Raw genomic sequence first — 17,508 nt, forward strand, 5'->3', positions numbered from 1 at the left:
AGAGGTTTATACTAATTATACCCTCTTTCCTTATATCCGCTATACCCGCTACTATACCAGTATTTCCCTCCCTACTTTTAATATCCCTAAGTCCAATTACCTTATACCGCCGGCGGCTCTATTATTAATTTAGCAATCGCTAGTAACTATAATTATAATATAGCGGGCGCTCTCCCCCTACTAGGTAAAATAGTAATTATTAATTCGTATACGCTATTAAAATATTTTATTACTATATTCTATAAGCACCCGACCGACTACGAGACTTTTGCTACTAAACACGCTAACACTAACCCTCCTCCTATTTCTATAGCGATTACAATATTTATTTAACTACTAATACCGCTGTTAATCGTACTACTATTAATAGCGGACGAGGAGGATAAGGGCGAGGAGATTAGAAATTCTCTAATAGAGGCTAGAGAGTTATTTATATTATATTCGCCCGTACTTTCGATTTTTAATCTTTATTTATTATTACTACTCCCTACCCCGCTTAGTCAACCGGTTAAAAAAATTATTACCAAATTCTTTAAAGTATTCTATAAACGTTATTATATTAAATTATTAATTAAAATAATATTAATATATAGAATTTTAATCGCTTTGAGGAATAAACTCCGGAATAAGGAGGCGCCGCCCAATATATTCGTGCTTAAAGAGTAGCCGGTAGAGTAATTTACGAAGCTAGGGTTTAATTACGATTTCTATACGGTATTTAAGGATAATATTAAAAACTTCCTCAAAATTAAATATATAGTATTAGTAATGTAATTAAACTATAATAAATATACCCTCTAACCCCTATTACTATAATTTAATTAATTAATATATATTTTAAACCCGTAATTTAATATTACATTCGAATATAGTATTACTAAAACTCTCGCTTCTATAGCGGGCAATACTATTACTAACGGTCCCAGTAAGCGATAATAATATTACAAATTAATTTATAGTAAAAGAGGGGGGTTTTTAGTATTTTAGTATTATTATATAAATAAATATAATTTCTAATATTTCTAATACTTCTAGCACTTCTAACATTTCTAATACTTTTAATATTTCTAGCATTTCTAATATTTTTAGCATTTTTAATACACAATTCAATTTAACACACATAAATCCATCTCTCCCTTCTATACTCTCTACCGCCGCCCAAATATAATACCCGTCTCTCTATACTCGACCAGCTCGTTAGCATACAACTCGCTATACTCTTTATTAATATTATTAAATTAATTTATTATTAGTTTTATATTTTTAAAATAGCTACGGATCTATTATACTCTATACCCTATATCTTACGCTAATTATTTAAAAAACGTAGTAAAATTGTCGTTTAATATTTTATTACTATCCTCGTTACAATATACCCTCTTAAACTACCGTTTAAAATTGCTAAAATATACTTTAATAGAATTAAATTCGGGAGAGTATAGCGGCAAATACTATAATAGAACCCCCTTCTAATTATATATATACTAGAGTTCGGTACGGAGGTGCTAATTAGTATTATTTATTACCAAAATACTATTACAACCGGGAAATAAATTTATCTTAGGGAGTAAATATTTTACTATCCAGTCTTAAACTCCGGTTAAATCTATTATACTTTTAAATACTAGTATATCGAATTGTCATAGGGTTAGCCTGTGTGCCTTGTGCCTGGTGCCAGCGTACAGTAGCTTCTAAGACTGCCGTACGCTGTTATTACCGCCGGCAAGCCGACTATTGCCGGTAGTTGATTGGTTAGAACACTGCCTGCCGCGGGTCTGTCAGACCCGCCGGCGGTTGCCTTCATAAGGCCAGCCTTCTAGGCACTCGGCTACACTTCTCTTCCTTTCTCCTTCGTATAATTACGTATAATTATATTTATTACCTACCCTTTACCTATAATAGTTAATTGTACTTTTTAATTATTATATTTATAATACAAACCTATTCTTTTTTATTACGCTATTAATTCTCAATTAGCGTATATATAGGAATCGCCTCGTTCGTCGAATTACCGAGTCTAGTACCCCAAATACCGATAGTCGTAAATTATAATAATTATAATTATAATTTCACTCCCTTTATTTAGTAAATAAAGGTAAATACTCTTTATTTAAGGGATAAAAGACTGTTTTATACGATTACCTTTCTTATATCTTACAATAAGAGTAGCGACTATATATCCTTTTCTTTTATTAGTAGTATTAACGATTTTATTAACTTTAGTATCCCTTTTAGGAGTATATTATTTGATTTGAATGATATTTACGAGGTATTTAACGAAGTTATTAATATTATTGATATTGCTATTTATTAAGTTATATTCGTTAAATTCCTTCCTTTAATAGTAATTAACGACCTTTTTATCGGTATTAGTAATAATAAGGAGAAGAAAGCTATCCCTCGCGCCTACTTTAATATAATTAATATTATTATTTAAAATTCCGTTTTTCAATTAATTATTACCCCATTCGATTGCTTTTACTATAACAACCTTACTTAGTACGAAAATGTTACTATCGACTTTAAATATAGCGAGGACGAATTAAAAATTATTTATAAAGTAGTTATTAGAATTTAAAATAATTTTAATTAGAAGAACCTCGACTATTTTAATTTAACAGTTAAATTTAACAATTTCTAGAAGAAATATAATAATTTTAATATAAATTACATTGCCTTTAAGTTTTATAGCGCTAATATCTAGTCCTTACTTAATAATTTTAATAAAATTACCGGTATTAGTATTAGTAGGATATTATTTTTAAAGTAGATTATAAAGAACCCGCCGATCTTTACCGGTAAGGAGAATATTAATACGGTCCGTAGATATGAGATTTTTAAAGTATAGTATTTTTATATTTTATTTTAGTAGAAGTGCGACCTCCTTTTTTATGTTGATGAGGATGTTAAAATTATTTATATTACTATATTATTAAGTTTTGAAATTTTATCCGGTATTTAAGATAATTTAAATATTATTTAGAACGGAGGAGATGTAGATTCTTAGCGTTGGAAAACCGGTATCGAATTTATAGAGTATTTAATTATTTATTTTTAGAATATTAATTTGAAGATAGACGTTGGCCGTTGTTTCGAGGAATTCTTTATAAAGAATATATTTTTTATAAAATTCGAATTGGAATTTATTAATTTAATAAATTTTTATAACTTTAATAATTCTATAAAGGTTTATTACCTATATAATAAAATTAATAAGTATTTTTACGATGCCTTCGCGTATTACAACCTTCCTAAGGTTAACGATTTTAAGAAGTAGCTTGTAATTTGCTGTATTATTATAAGTAATTTGGAGGATATTGATTATTGCTATAAGATGAATATTCGTTTTTTCGGTAATAGTACCCCCGCTATCGGTAGAAGTTCTAATAATAATATTAATACGGGCGGCGCCTCTAACTTCTATAACGTTAACAACGTCCCGGTTAGTTAGGGTAGTAATAAGATAGACTTTAATATTATTAATTTTATTGTTTTTATTTATAAAAATATTTTTAATTAGTATATTTATAATAGTAAGTATTGCCGTTATAGCGGCGATGGTTATATTATTGGTAATTATTTTACTTCTATTAATTATAATATTTAGGGCCCTTAATACGATAAAGGTAAGAAGAATAAGGGTAAGGGCCGTGGTAAAAGCTGTTGTAATAGAGAGGAAGTTTGTAGTACTAAGGTTGCGCTTATTGCCGCCCCCGCTATTCTTACTATAATTCCCACTGCCGCCGCCATTAGTAGTAAATATTATAACGAACTAGAAAATATTTAGCCTTTGTATTTAATTGTATATAAAGGTCCTTCTAGTTATTATTATAGAAATAAGTTTTAGGCTCCTCGGAGTTAGAAGGTTTAGAGGAGGTTAGGATATAATTGTTAAATAATTTTACTTCCTTAAATTTAATATTTTTATTATTTTACATTATAACTGGATTGTATAAAGATTATTGTATTTCCCTTATTAATACCGGCTATTTTACGTTTACTTTTATCGATTGCTCTTTTATTATTAAATATAACTTTCCCTATTTCCGCCTCTATTATATAAAGAAGTTTGTTCTTATTAATAGAATTATTAAAAGTATTATTTTTAAAGGAATAATAGTTAAGTTCTGTATTAGGTACTATAATAAAATAATTACCTTTTTAGTCTACGATATTTCGAGGAAATACCCGGTTATTTTAAATTTCTTATAGATATAATACTATAAGCCCGAAATCGACTACGATTAATACGGAATATATTTTATTAATTTTATTTATAAGGGCTGCTACTTACCTACTAACTTTATTAAAAATTAGTTGGCGGCCTCGAAAATTCTTACTAACTGAGTTTTAATCGTGGTTATTTGTGGTAGGACCGCTCCTACTCCTTTACTAATTCTAATTCCTCAATTAGCCCCGAGGAATAAAGTTACTACCCCTATTAAGGTAGCCCCGGTATTACTAAAATTAATATTAATTAATAAAATTACTAATCCTAATTAAATAGTATTAATATTATTAAACCCTACGTTAGGAATTTTTAAGGCTAGTTATTAATTTACTTCTACCCCTATTAAAGTATTAATAGTTAGTAGGGCCGGGTTTAAAATTGGTATTACGGGTACAGTTGTACTTTTTATTAAAATTAAGAATTTAATGCCCTACGAACCCTATATTTATTTTAATAATTAGTACGTTTCTATAGGTATAAAGTACCCCCGAGCCTACTATTACTATAACCCCGACGATACCGCTCCTATTAAATTTAGTAATATTAGAGAATTTAATATAGTTATTTCTAATTTTATTTACGAGTCCTAGCAATTATAATTGTACGTTACGAATTATATTGAGATTGAAAGGTTAGTAGTTATAATAGAGGTTTGGAATATAAATTTAATTAAAGAGATAGTTATTAATATAATAGAGGGTAATAGATAGTAATTTAAGGAAAGTCTTCCCCTACTCCTCTATAATTTTATTGATGATTTAATTAGTATTTATTCTTCCGAGGAATTTAAGGAGGTTATAGTTTTTATTAAGGCGATTTACTTTATTAGAAACTTTAATAAAGATATTCTATTTTATGAGGAAATAATTTATTATATATACCTAATTAAGATTTTTAATAAAGATACGAAGAAATTTCTCAATAAGGTTGATTATCTAATTAAAATAAAGGATGAGATTTTTGCTATTTTAAAGGAATTAGAAGGACGACGATATATTAACGAGGTGGTAATTTTCCTCCTATTGTTAATTAAAGAGGTTTTACTTAATTATTCGTATAATTATAAAATTGAGTTCTAGCCGGGAATAACCCCTTCTAACGCGCGCCTGTACTGTATATCCTTGATCGAAACTGTTGTTATTAAGAAGTGGATTGATGAGAATTTGAGAAAGAATTTTATTTGTTTATTGTAGTTTACGGCCGCGTTTCTTATCCTTTTAATAAAGAAGTCCGGCGGTAGTATCTATATTTATATTAATTATTATAGTATTAATAATGTGACGTTGAAAATGCGTTACCCGTTCTTATTGATTAAGGAGACTTTCGATGTTATTTGTTGTGTAAAGATTTTTATTAAGTTCGATATAATTACTATATTTAATAGGATTTATGTAAAGGAAGGGTATAAATAGTTTATTACTTTTATTATTTATTTCGGTCTTTATAAATTTATTATCTGCCTGTTCGGCTTTTAAGGGGCCTTAGGAATTTTTTAAAATTATATTAATAACGTCCTATATAATATCTTCAATATATATATAATAGTATATTTCGATAACGTTCTAGTTTATTTAAATAACGAAGAAGATTATAAAAATTACGTTAGGGAGGTCTTACGATAAATAATTTAAACCGGACTATAAATTAATATTAATAAATATAAATTCTATATTATAAGGATAAAATATTTTAGTTTAATTATTACCCTAGGAGGATTCGAGATGGATCTTAATAAAGTATCCGCTATTATAATTTAGGAGGTTCTAGAAATTAAGAGGGTACTATAGCGTTTCTTAAGTTTCATTAATTTCTACCGATAATTTATTAAGTATTTTTTGATTATTGCTGGTTTATTATACGAATTAATAAAGAAGTTAGTAGAATAGTAGTAGACTAATTACTATTAAAGGTCTTTTAAAGCTTTTAAGAAGGTTTTTAATAGTAGTTTAGTATTTTAGATTTATAATTAATTAAAATAGATTATTATTAAAATAGATACTTTAAATTGGGCTTGCGGTAGTATTCTATCCTAATATAACGAAGAGGGTATTTTATACCCGGTTATTTATTTTAATTAGCAGTATTCTTTAATTGAATATAATTATAATATTTATAATAAGGAATTGTTAATTATTATTAAAGCCCTTAAGGAGTAGTATTTTAAGTTAGAAGGAGTTTAAGAGCCTTTCTAAATTTTGACTAATTATAAGAATTTAAAAACCTTTATAATTAATAAATAATTTACTCCCTATTATATATATTAATTTTATTTTCTTTCTTATTTTAATTTTACTATTAAGTATCGCCCTAGATTACTATAAATACATCCCGACGTATTAAGTAGGAAGCCGGAGGATTTGTTTAAAAACGAAGTTAATAAACGATTGTTAATTAGGAATAAGGTCTTATTCGATTATAATATTTTTATTAATAGAGTTTTTATTTTGGAGGATAGAAGCGAAGAGGTCCCTATTAGTACTGAATATATTTATAAATTAAAGACTTTAGATAAGAGGTCGATAGATAATTTAATAATAGAAGGCTATAAAAAGTCGATTATTTTATAAAATATTATTATTTATTTGTCCGACCCTAATTATTAAATATAATTTAAAGAAGTTAAAGACTATATAAAGAGAGTCCTATTTACTAAATACTAAGCGATTTAAGGATGGGCGTATTTTTATAATATTATTTTTATTAATTTTACTAATATAGAATTTTACTTTTTACTCTTCTACTACATTTATAATTCGTTATTAGCCGGATACTTAAGCCGCAAAAAAACTTATTTATTACTATTGTAATCTTTCTTTTAGTTAGGGATATACGCTACCGTTAAATCGTATTATAAGGCGTATTTAGTATGCGCTAAGTTTAAACTATTACAATACGCCCCCTACAGTTTTTTAAAACCGTTAGCAGTGTTGTTCGTATTATAGAAGGATATTTCTATTAATTATATTACTCTGTTAATTCTATATTTGTGCCGCGGGTAAGAATTTAAGTATATTATAATCGTTATCGACCGTTTAATTAAAATGAGGTATTATATCCCTACTATTGGCTTAATAGTAGAAGAATTAATAAAGTATTTTATTAAGAAGGTCTATAGTATTTATAGTCTGCCGGATTCTATTATTTCCGACTGTAGTACTCAATTTATTTTGTAGTTTTAGAGAGTTTTATTATTACAATTAGAGGTTACCTTTAAATCCTCCTCCACTTTCCACCCTGCTATTAATAATTAAATTAAGTATATTAATATAGAAATAGAAAAATATTTGCGTTTTTATATTAATTAGGCTTAGGATAATTAGGTAGATTAGTTACTGATTGCGGAATTCGCTAGTAATAATTTAATATTTAAAATTATTAGTATTTCCCCTTTCTTTACTAATTATAGATTTTACCCCTATATAAGTATTAAACCGGTAAAGTTATACCCGCTAGAAATATTAGTAGTATAATAAATAGAGTACTTTAAAGTTAATGAATTGGCCGACTGTTTTAAGAGAGTTTTAAATTTCGTTATTAGTTAAACTTATTAAATATAATAGTATTATAAAAGTAATATGAATATTCAATAATTAAACGCTTTAAAATATAAGGTAAGAGATAAGGTCCTTTTTAATATTAAGAACTTTAATATTAATTACCCTTATACTAAATTTATATTTCTCTTCGAGGGCCCTTTCGAAATCCTTAAAGTAAATAATTATTAGGTAATATTTAAATTTTTAATTAATATAAAATATAGTCCAATATTCTATATTAATAAAATTAGACTATAGGATAAAAAGGGTCTCCCGGAATAAATAAATTTAAAGGAATAGGACGTTCGCGCTAATTATAGCCGGACTATAAGGAGGACCGACAATAGGGAGGATTCTATCGAATATAAATTTAAGAGGATAAATAGATATTAAAAGAATAATAAAGGCTATTAGGAATACTTTATAGTTTAAGTACCCCTGTATATACTATTATAATAACTATACGCCGATATATTTATAGCCCCTAATATAGTACGAGCCTTCTATAATAGATACCCGGAAGTATTATATTTATTAGTTTAAATAGCGGTAAAAAAAAAACGGAAGGAGAAAGAGAAGGAAGTAGAGTAGGAGGCTCTAATTCTGCGGTGGAAGTTATAACGATAATTATTGGCGGTAGTAAGGATTTTTTAAGAGCGGACTATTCGTTTAATAGGGATTTCTATTATTTTATATAATATTAGTTAGTTATATGGCTTTTTTTAGTTTAGGGAAGTATTATAGGGTTAGCCTGTGTACCTTGTGCTTGGTGCTAGTGTATAGTAGTTTCTAAGATTGCTGTACGCTGTTATTACCGCCGGTAAGTTGATTATTGCCGGTAGTTGATTGGTTAGAACGCTGCTTGCTGCGGGTCTATTAGACCCGCCGGCGGTTGCCTTTATAAGGCCAGCCTTTTGGGCACTCGGCTGCACTTCTCTTCCTTTCTCCTTCGTGCAATTATGTATAATTATATTTACTACCTACCCTTTGCCCGTAATACGAATAGCCTATTTACTATAATAATTAGGAGGAAATAATACTACGTATTATATACGAATTTACTTAATACTATTATAATAGTATTGCAAAGTACTTAACTAATATAATAAACGCTATCCCTTTAGTTTATACTAAATTTATTACAAAATACGAATATCTTTATAATAAATAAAAAAATCTTTAATATCCACTCGACTATTAATATAGGGGATTATTATAATACTTTTATATAGAGTTGCTTCTTCTTCCACTTATTCTATCGAAGGTGCCGCCGTACGGTCTCGATCGAAATATATACGTTATACTTGTTGGCCAGAAAAGTATAGATCTTATTAAAGTATAAATCGGGTTTTAAAATGAGGAGGTTTATAATTTCCTTTATAATATTAATTATAGTTAATAAAGTATAAGGAGTAATATAATATATACCGTACTTTAAGCGCCTATATAAGAAGCTTTCTAGTATTTTAGGAAGTTCGCGATAGTAAAAATACCTTACTAATATCCAATAAAATACATTTATATTTCTACACACTCCTTACATTTATATTAGCAATTTTAATAATATTATTAGGATATTCGTTATTTACTAGTATTATTATTATTAATACCTTCTAGCGGGTATTAGGGTAATATACTATATCGATAATAGTTTTAAAGATAATATAAATATTAAAATAGATTATTGTACGATGTAGAGCATTAAAATATCGACTTTTTACACTAGTTTTGGCTAGATTTCGATATTAAACGATTGAATTGAGTCGTGTAAAGCGATGTCAAATGGCCAGATTTGTCAAATGCGGTGTATGTGTGTGCACGCACACACACCTCTTGCTAAGACTGCACAGGCGATTGAGTGTGGGAAAGACAGACATTGCACGTTGATTGGCGTGCGCAATGCCTCGTGCTCTCACCAACCAACTTCCATCCGACATCCAAGCAAGGTTCCCCCGCATCCTCGGTGATACCCTCCGGATCATGCGGCGACCGGGTCACGAACCCCTTGTGATTTGCTTCCCCAACGACATACAGACCAACGGCGTAACAGGTACGGATTGCCGAAAAAGGGGAGGTTAGGTAGCAGATGGCATTAGATGTGTTCCACATCATGGCATTCATCGACGATTCTACTTCGCCAGACACAGCAGATGATCACCACGGATGTTGCCCTAGTCGTGTTACCGAGACAACGAATGGGTCTAGTACACCATGTGAACGTATCATGGAAGGAATTGAAGGTTGAGGACATGGTGCAGCCGCCTGAAGGTTGGAAGGATGCAATGCAATGATGCAAGACAGATGCTGTCATCCGGTCTCTCCTTCCAGTCCTCATCGCAAACGGCAGATCATCCAATAACTGAACCAGGCAGTTATCTAGCTGGTGCTGCCACTTCTACTTCAACAGATGATGCTGTCCTGAACGCCCAGTTCCAAACTCGCCGCACGGCATCAAGTGCAAAGCGAGTGAATCACCATGATCAGGATGCCCAAACCCGCCCTTGCGCTGCTGTCGCTCTTCTCGATAGCATCCGCGGCGCCTCTGGCAACTTGCCCAGGATACCGAGCCACCAACGCCCGATCCGGGCCTTCGTATCTCGTCGCTGACCTAACTCTCGCCGGCACCAACTGCAATCTCTATAGCGAAGACATCACCAACTTGCGCCTGACAGTGGAATACCAGACCAGTAAGATCATTGTCTACCTTCTTTCTCTTTGCTTCCAGTCACCGTAACCTCGATGCTTCGACCCGGACCCACATCTAACCACTACACACTTGCAGACACCCGCCTACACGTCTTGATCGCAGACCGCGAGCAAAACGTCTACCAGATCCAAGACAACATCCTACCACGGCCTCTCTCACAAAATGCCTCCTCCCAAACCGCCGATCTTCGCTTTACCTACGAAGCCTACCCCTTCTCCTTCAAGGTTACACGCGCCAGCACCGGCGACGTCCTTTTCGATACTTCTCCATCGCCATTGATCTTTGAGACGCAATACCTCCGCTTACGCACGCGCCTGCCTCCGAACCCGAATCTGTACGGGCTGGGAGAACACTCGGATTCTTTCCGGTTGGCGACAAACGGGTACAAGAGAACGTTGTGGAACTCTGAGGCGCCGTACATACCGCAGAACCAGAACTTGTACGGGAGTCATCCTGTTTACTTTGAGCACCGCGGTGGCAATGGTACGGGAGGGACGCATGGAGTTTTCTTGAGAAGTGCCGCGGGAATGGACGTTGTAATTGGGAAGAGTGATGCCGGGGAGCAATACCTCGAGTATAACACCATTGGGGGAGTGCTTGACTTTTATTTCCTGGCCGGACCGGGTCCAGACGAAGTGAGCAAGCAGTATGCCGAAGTTGTTGGTCTCCCGGCAATGATGCCGTATTGGTCGCTGGGATTTCACCAGTGTAAATACGGCTGGCCGGATCTGGGGCATGTCAAGCAGGTTGTCAAGAACTATAGCGATGCGGGAATTCCGTTGGAGGCGCTTTGGGATGATATCGATTATATGGACAACAAGCTGGATTTTAGTACGGATCCAGTGCGGTATCCTCATGACCAGCTGAAGGGGTTTGTGGACGAACTGCACGGGAAAGATATGCGGTATGTGCAGATTCTGGATCCGGGAATCAGGTACAAGAGCGACTATGGCCCGTTCACCAGGGGAGCCGAGATGGATGTGTTTCTCAAGGCGGCTGATGGGTCCTGGTATCGTGGTCTGCAGTGGCCTGGGGAAGTGGTCTGGCCGGATTGGATTGCGCCGCAGACAAAGGAGTGGTGGACAACGGAGATTCTGACGTTTTATGATCCAAATAACGGGATTAATGCGGATGGGCTGTGGGTTGACATGAATGAGGCGAGCAACATGTGTGCGGACACTACTTGTCTCTCTTCAGCTCAGAAAACTCGCTCCCTGCCTCAGTCCCTAATCGGCAAAATCCATCCACGCGCCCCAGGCGATGGACAACACCTCGGCCTCCCCAACCGCGACCTCTTCACCCCCAAGTACCAGATAGCGAACCACTACCCCGCCCTTTCCAGCCGCACTCTGTTCACCAACATCACCAACTCGGATGGCTCAACGCAGTACGACACCCATAATCTCTACGCCCTCACCATGTCCTCCGTCTCTCGCTCCGCCCTCATCTCCCGCTCACCCACCAAACGTCCCTTCCTCCTCACCCGTTCCACCTTTTCGGGATCCTCCCGCTTCGCCGCTCACTGGTTTGGCGACAACTTTTCTTCCTGGGCCGACTACCGCGCCTCAATCCGGCAGCTCCTCAGCTTCAGCGCCATACACAACTACCCCATGGTGGGCTCCGACGTCTGTGGCTTCAACGGCCAGGCCCAAGAGAACATGTGTGCACGCTGGGCAGTTCTCGGCGCTTGGCAGCCCTTTTACCGCAACCACGCCGACATTTCCGCTCCCGACCAGGAATTCTACCGGTGGCCTTCTGTCGCCGCTGCCGCCCGCAAAGCGATTAGTGTCAGGTATCGACTGCTGGATTACATTTACACCGGCCTTTACTACGCCAGCAAAACGGGTGAACCGGCACTAGTCAAACCGCTCTGGTTCCTCTTCCCCTCCGACCCGGCAACATACGGCATCGACACGCAATTCTTCCTCGGGGACGCACTGCTTTTGTCGCCCGTGGTGGAAGACGACGCCCAATCCGTCACTTTTTACTTGCCCCAAGGGAAATGGTACGATTTCTTTACGCATCACCGGATTGATCAGACTTCCGCTGGTGGCCGAACCGTTACGGTCTCGGGAGTAGGTTGGGATCAGATCCCCGTGTATATTCGTGGCGGAAGTATCCTGGCCCTTCGTCTTTCTGACACTTCCTTCACGACCGGACAGGCAATGACCACTGCTGAAGTCCGCACGCGCAACTTTGAGGTCATTATCGCCCCTGATCAGAACGGCAAAGCCAAGGGGAGACTGTACCTGGATGATGGCGAGAGCTTGGATTCGAGTGGGAAGGAGAGTGAGATTGAGTTTACCTGGGATGGGTCAAAGTTAGAGGTCAAGGGGACGTTTGGGTATGATACGAAGGGGGTGGTGGTGCAGAGGATAGTACTTTTGGATGATGGGGTTAGTGGGAATGGGCAGAGGGAGGTGAGTGGGAGGTGGCCGTTGACGGGGGGTTTTACGACGAATCTTTATATATAGGACGGATGGTATGATGGGGTGGGAAATACACCTATCTGGTGAAAGGGTGCTGTCTTTTTTGTTGCGTTGAGGGTCAAGTCGAGGGTGAAATCGTTGTTCTTTTCCGGTGGAAGCACGGTTGATTGTCGCATCACTCTGCTGAAGTAAATTATATCCGTACCTATACAGTGCTTCTCGAGTATACCTTATTCTTCTGGTTCTTTGTCCTTAAGACTCCTCCATTCATGGTACACGTCTGCCAGTAGTGCTTTTGGGTTGTTTTTTTTGCTTATTCACAAACCTATGGTAGGTCCCTGTAGGTACACTAGTATTCGGCCCTTGTTTTCGGATTCCTCCTTTCTCCAACTCACTTGTTCTTTCCCCCACCAAGTTTCGAGCTAATTTCTGCGTCCGTGCAACAAATGGAAAAGTGAGATGAAAGAGCAGAAAAATACACAAGATCGAGAAAATGAAAAGACGATTTCAATGACATTGAAACAGGTGGGGTAAACAACAAGAAAAAAAATAAGAAAAAAAAAAAACAGCTAAAAAAAAAGCCACGACTGACGTTGACGATTACACTGAGCTCTCTACCTCATGCTTTGGCTTTCCATCCACCTTTCTCGCTGTATAAAACACCTTTTATCGAGGCAAATGAAGATACAGGTATGATGATTGCTGAATGATGAAGACTGGGACATGGAATGGGACAAAACGAGTCCTAGAACAACGAAAAAAAAAAAAAAAATGAACGCGATCTACTTGTACACAATAAGAACTTGGCCCCCCACGCACCTGGCTATCTCCTACGCTCCGCACCCATCATTTCGTCTTCTCACTTTCCCACAGTGGATAGCGGGACGGTCCGGCCCGTTTTTAGCTTCGAGTCTTCAAAAGCAAACGAGTGTATCCCTTGTTCGGTCTGCAACCTTCGCTCGGTCTTCGCATTCTGTTACAAACTGAGAGACCTCTACCAACAACACCAACGGCAAAACATCCACAATCATCCCAGCGGCGTTCGGGCTTCTCAGCAGGTTGGTGAGTAGATTGATGCGTGTAAGGGCGGGAGGATAGAAGCCCTTCCTGATATTGATGTTCTATTGCTGATGTTCTTTCGCCATGCGTGAAGAGAGACTCGCTTTGGGAAATCTGGCGTCGACCGTGCTGCTCCCCAGGGGCTTGGTAGGATTGCTGGCGGCTGTGGGGAGGGGAGGAGTTGGAGGAGTCGGACGAACATGTGATCTCGCTGCTGTCAGCGGGGGAATACGGGGCCTCCTACACGAGTGGTTGGCGGTTACGGTAAGCCTGTCGATTTCCAGGCTCTTGGTCGTTGTGGTATGAAGCCTGGTGATAGGGTTGAAGGTCACGGTCAGAGGGTTCACGAGTGGACTCATAAGTACGAGGGCGGACAATGGAGAGTCCCATTTTTTTGTTGTTGAAGGACTTGGTCCCAGTCAACCGGAAGAAGCTCCAGAGGTCTCAGATCGGGGAGTGACTGAGACAGTGGCGGTGGACGAGGTGCCGTCGGCACGAGAATAACAGGAACATATGGTCCCGGAGTGATGGGATGAGGCCAAGGAGGGCTGTTGTTGGGAGACTTTTTGCGGGGCTGAGGAATCGAACGTGACGTATCAGATTCCGGAATTAATACGCTGTATGTTGATATTACGTCGCTGGTAAAGGAGTGGGAGAATGGGCGTGCTTGTCTATATGCTGGATTTCAAGACAAAAGTGTGTGAAGGAACAATGTCGAAAGCCAATATGTGAAGATGAACCAAAGCGAGTTGGTTGAATTGGAGTAGAGACAAAGAACTGAAGTAGACCGCGGGCCACTGTGGCTCCAATCGAATCAACAGTATTGCAACTGCCAACCTTCGGTCCTTCCTCACGTCGGGTAGGTAGTACATCGCCATCAGCACTCTTTCCCATCGAGGACCCAAGCAGCATCCCAAGCACAGTCGCCGTCCCAACGAGGCACTTTCCCACTATCAGCTTCCATCAAATCCACCACGTCTTCCTGTATCATACTTCTGCCTTCTCCTCTTCTTGTTTCATTGATTCTAGGCTCCCAATCACCCGGCTTCCATAGACACTACGGCATGGGAAGTGAGGTCCGTGGGAAAAGGAACATCGCTTCTTATACTTTGCGACTAATGCATAGTATATACCTACGGGTTCCCGTTAATCTCTCTGTCGGATAGCAGCAACTTGGTATTTTGACGACTGGAAGAGACAGGCACATCCTTTGTTCGTAGCATCGTCAAACAAGCAAAGTACAAACTCCACCTGAACTTTCGACAACAATCTGTCCTGATGCCAACATAGGCTGGTTTTGGCCCACCATTGAACCTTTGCAGTTATGTCATCGAGACCAACCCGGATCCGAACTCCACATCACCACCACAAGCACGCAAACCATCTACATCCCCTTGTGCTCGATGCTCAAGCAGTGACAGCAGCGGGATTAACCTCCACCATAACCACCGCATCCACCCCCATCATCCCCGCCTCCGACATGACTGCCTCAAACTTGAGCTGCGCACTCGACACGTTCTCGGGCGCCGCCCAGTAAACCGTATTCGGTCCCCACCAGCCGATCCCTCCCTGCCCTGCATCCGCAGGATCCCTCGTATAAATCGGCAAGTTATTCACCATCAGCCCCACGAACCCAATACCGAACGCATCAAAGTACGTGGAGAAGCTAATCAAGTACTTTCGTCCCGGAATGACCGACACCGTTGGGGATATAAGGCGGGCAGAGACAAGCAACTCCTGATTTGCAGGATTTGGTTTCTGGGGAGAAACAACGCGCCAGGCGTGCGAACCGAAGCGGTAGTCCGGGTTGACTTGCCCGGAAAGGGGCAAGGTGACGACGCCGGCGGTGGCACCGGGGTCGGGGACTTGTTGCGTCCAGGAACCTAGACCGTTCTCGAACTCGCCGCCGGGAAGGATACCGAGAGGTGGAGGGGTTGATCCGGAATAGGCCGAGACGGGGGCGAAAGTGACGGTGTCGAGGAAAGACGGAGGACCGATCCACTCGATACGAATCTCAGCGGTGGTTTCAGACGCAAGAGAACGCCAGGGGGACTGCGTGAAGCGCCACTTTTCGCGACCCGGGCTGTCGTTGGCGTCGATGGTTAGGCCTGCACGCCCGTTGATCTGGACGCCGATAAAGCCGGTTGAGCCGGTGCCGCCGTTTGCGTTATTGGGGAAGAAGGTGGCGAGGGTGAGTTTGTAGTCGGTGTTTGGGGTAATCGGGAGTGGAGGACTAATGATGCGCGCATTGGTGCAGACTCCAGAGCAGGTAGATGGGCCAGTGAGAGAAGCGCGAAGAGAGCGGTTACCGGTGAAGCTGTTGATCGTGGTGGTGGAGAGGGAGAAAGAGGGATCGAGGATGTGGACGGTCCAGGGGGGAGAAGGGGACGGGCATTCGAAGTCACCGTAGACTAGGCCGCCGTTGGAAGGGGTAGCCGAGGGACAGGCGGTTACGGTAGCGGTGGTGGTGGTGGTGGTGGAAGAGCAGGTTGGGCCACATTTGCAAGCGGAGATGTAGCGATCGGGAGTCGAGCCACAGGCGTTGGTGGCTCGGGTGGGATAGTTGGTTACGGTGGTGCCGGAGGCGGTTATGGTTGCGCAGAACGCCGAGGCTACGGAGACGGCGGATGGGGATGGACAGGGGAAGAGGGCGCGATAGCAGCTGAGTACCTCTATGTTAGCTCGAGGGAAACTTGGAGAGAAGGAGTACTTACTTGTCGGCATTACATTTGGGAGGACCCCCTGTTGTGGTGGTCCCAAGGACGAGGAGTCCCTGGGCCAGGAAGAAGAAGAGCTTCAGCAGATCTTTCATGGTCTCTTTTTCGCCAATGTCTTGACAGGAGAGCTGGTGATGTCGTTAATGTTCAGAAGTTCCCACCTCCTCACAGCCCCAACCGACATCTTTATATCCCTTCTTGACCCCTCAACCCCCTCCTTGACTTCTCTCTGGAAGAAATACCGCACCGTCAGCGGATGGACATTCAGCCGTCTCATGTTCCTATTTTGGTGTCGAGGACCAAAAATAATGTGAAAGCAGGACGATGGCTTGCAGACACGATAATCCGACTGCCGTGTTTGAGGCACGGCGAAGCTTTTAGACTGGTTGCTGCTAGCCAATATTCGCTTGACAGCTCCGAAACCCGAGCGCGGCTGAGTCTGCTGAGGTGGTTTGGCAAGCCACGTGGGATGAGTGCCGTGTCAGCATGACCGGGTGGCTTCCACGGTTAGGTAATCTTCGCGGGGTGCCTCGGAGGGTCCCATATCCATGGTGATGGCTGGTGATGGCGGTCCAAAACAAAGTGATGCTTCGAAGTCGCAGTCATATCGTTGAAGCTGGCTGGGCATCCTGACTAGGGAACTTGAACCCGGTTCCAGGGACTGTCCACAATGGACGAGGTATTGCTAGTGCCATGCTCTACTCAATGACAATGGGTTTTGAGGTTCATATTCATGCTAGGCAATGAAAGAGTCAACAACTGTGTCTGGTACGTGCCCGGGTGTAGGTGATACGCCGAGGACTTGGCTCTACTGAAAAGGGCTCTTCGC

General features: G+C 39.2%; 2 protein-coding genes across 2 annotated transcripts; one reads left to right on the forward strand and one right to left on the reverse strand.

Moving 5' to 3' along the window:
- The first annotated feature begins 10,151 nt into the window (after positions 1-10,151).
- B0T23DRAFT_43174 (glycosyl hydrolases family 31-domain-containing protein) lies at positions 10,152-13,167 on the forward strand. The gene is made up of 2 exons (XM_062840340.1): positions 10,152-10,454; positions 10,550-13,167. Exons 1-2 carry the CDS (start codon positions 10,244-10,246, stop codon positions 12,946-12,948), a joined length of 2,610 nt encoding a protein of 869 aa, XP_062688085.1. The 5' UTR covers positions 10,152-10,243; the 3' UTR covers positions 12,949-13,167.
- Positions 13,168-15,121: 1,954 nt separating this feature from the next.
- On the reverse strand, positions 15,122-17,102 carry B0T23DRAFT_43186 (uncharacterized protein). The gene is made up of 2 exons (XM_062840344.1): positions 16,677-17,102; positions 15,122-16,624 (listed from the first exon to the last, which is right to left on the reverse strand). Exons 1-2 carry the CDS (start codon positions 16,772-16,774, stop codon positions 15,370-15,372), a joined length of 1,353 nt encoding a protein of 450 aa, XP_062688086.1. The 5' UTR covers positions 16,775-17,102; the 3' UTR covers positions 15,122-15,369.
- Between the last annotated feature and the right edge of the window lie 406 nt (positions 17,103-17,508).

Source organism: Neurospora hispaniola (assembly GCF_033458365.1).
Source record: "Neurospora hispaniola strain FGSC 10403 chromosome Unknown B0T23scaffold_10, whole genome shotgun sequence".
NCBI lineage: Eukaryota > Fungi > Ascomycota > Sordariomycetes > Sordariales > Sordariaceae > Neurospora > Neurospora hispaniola.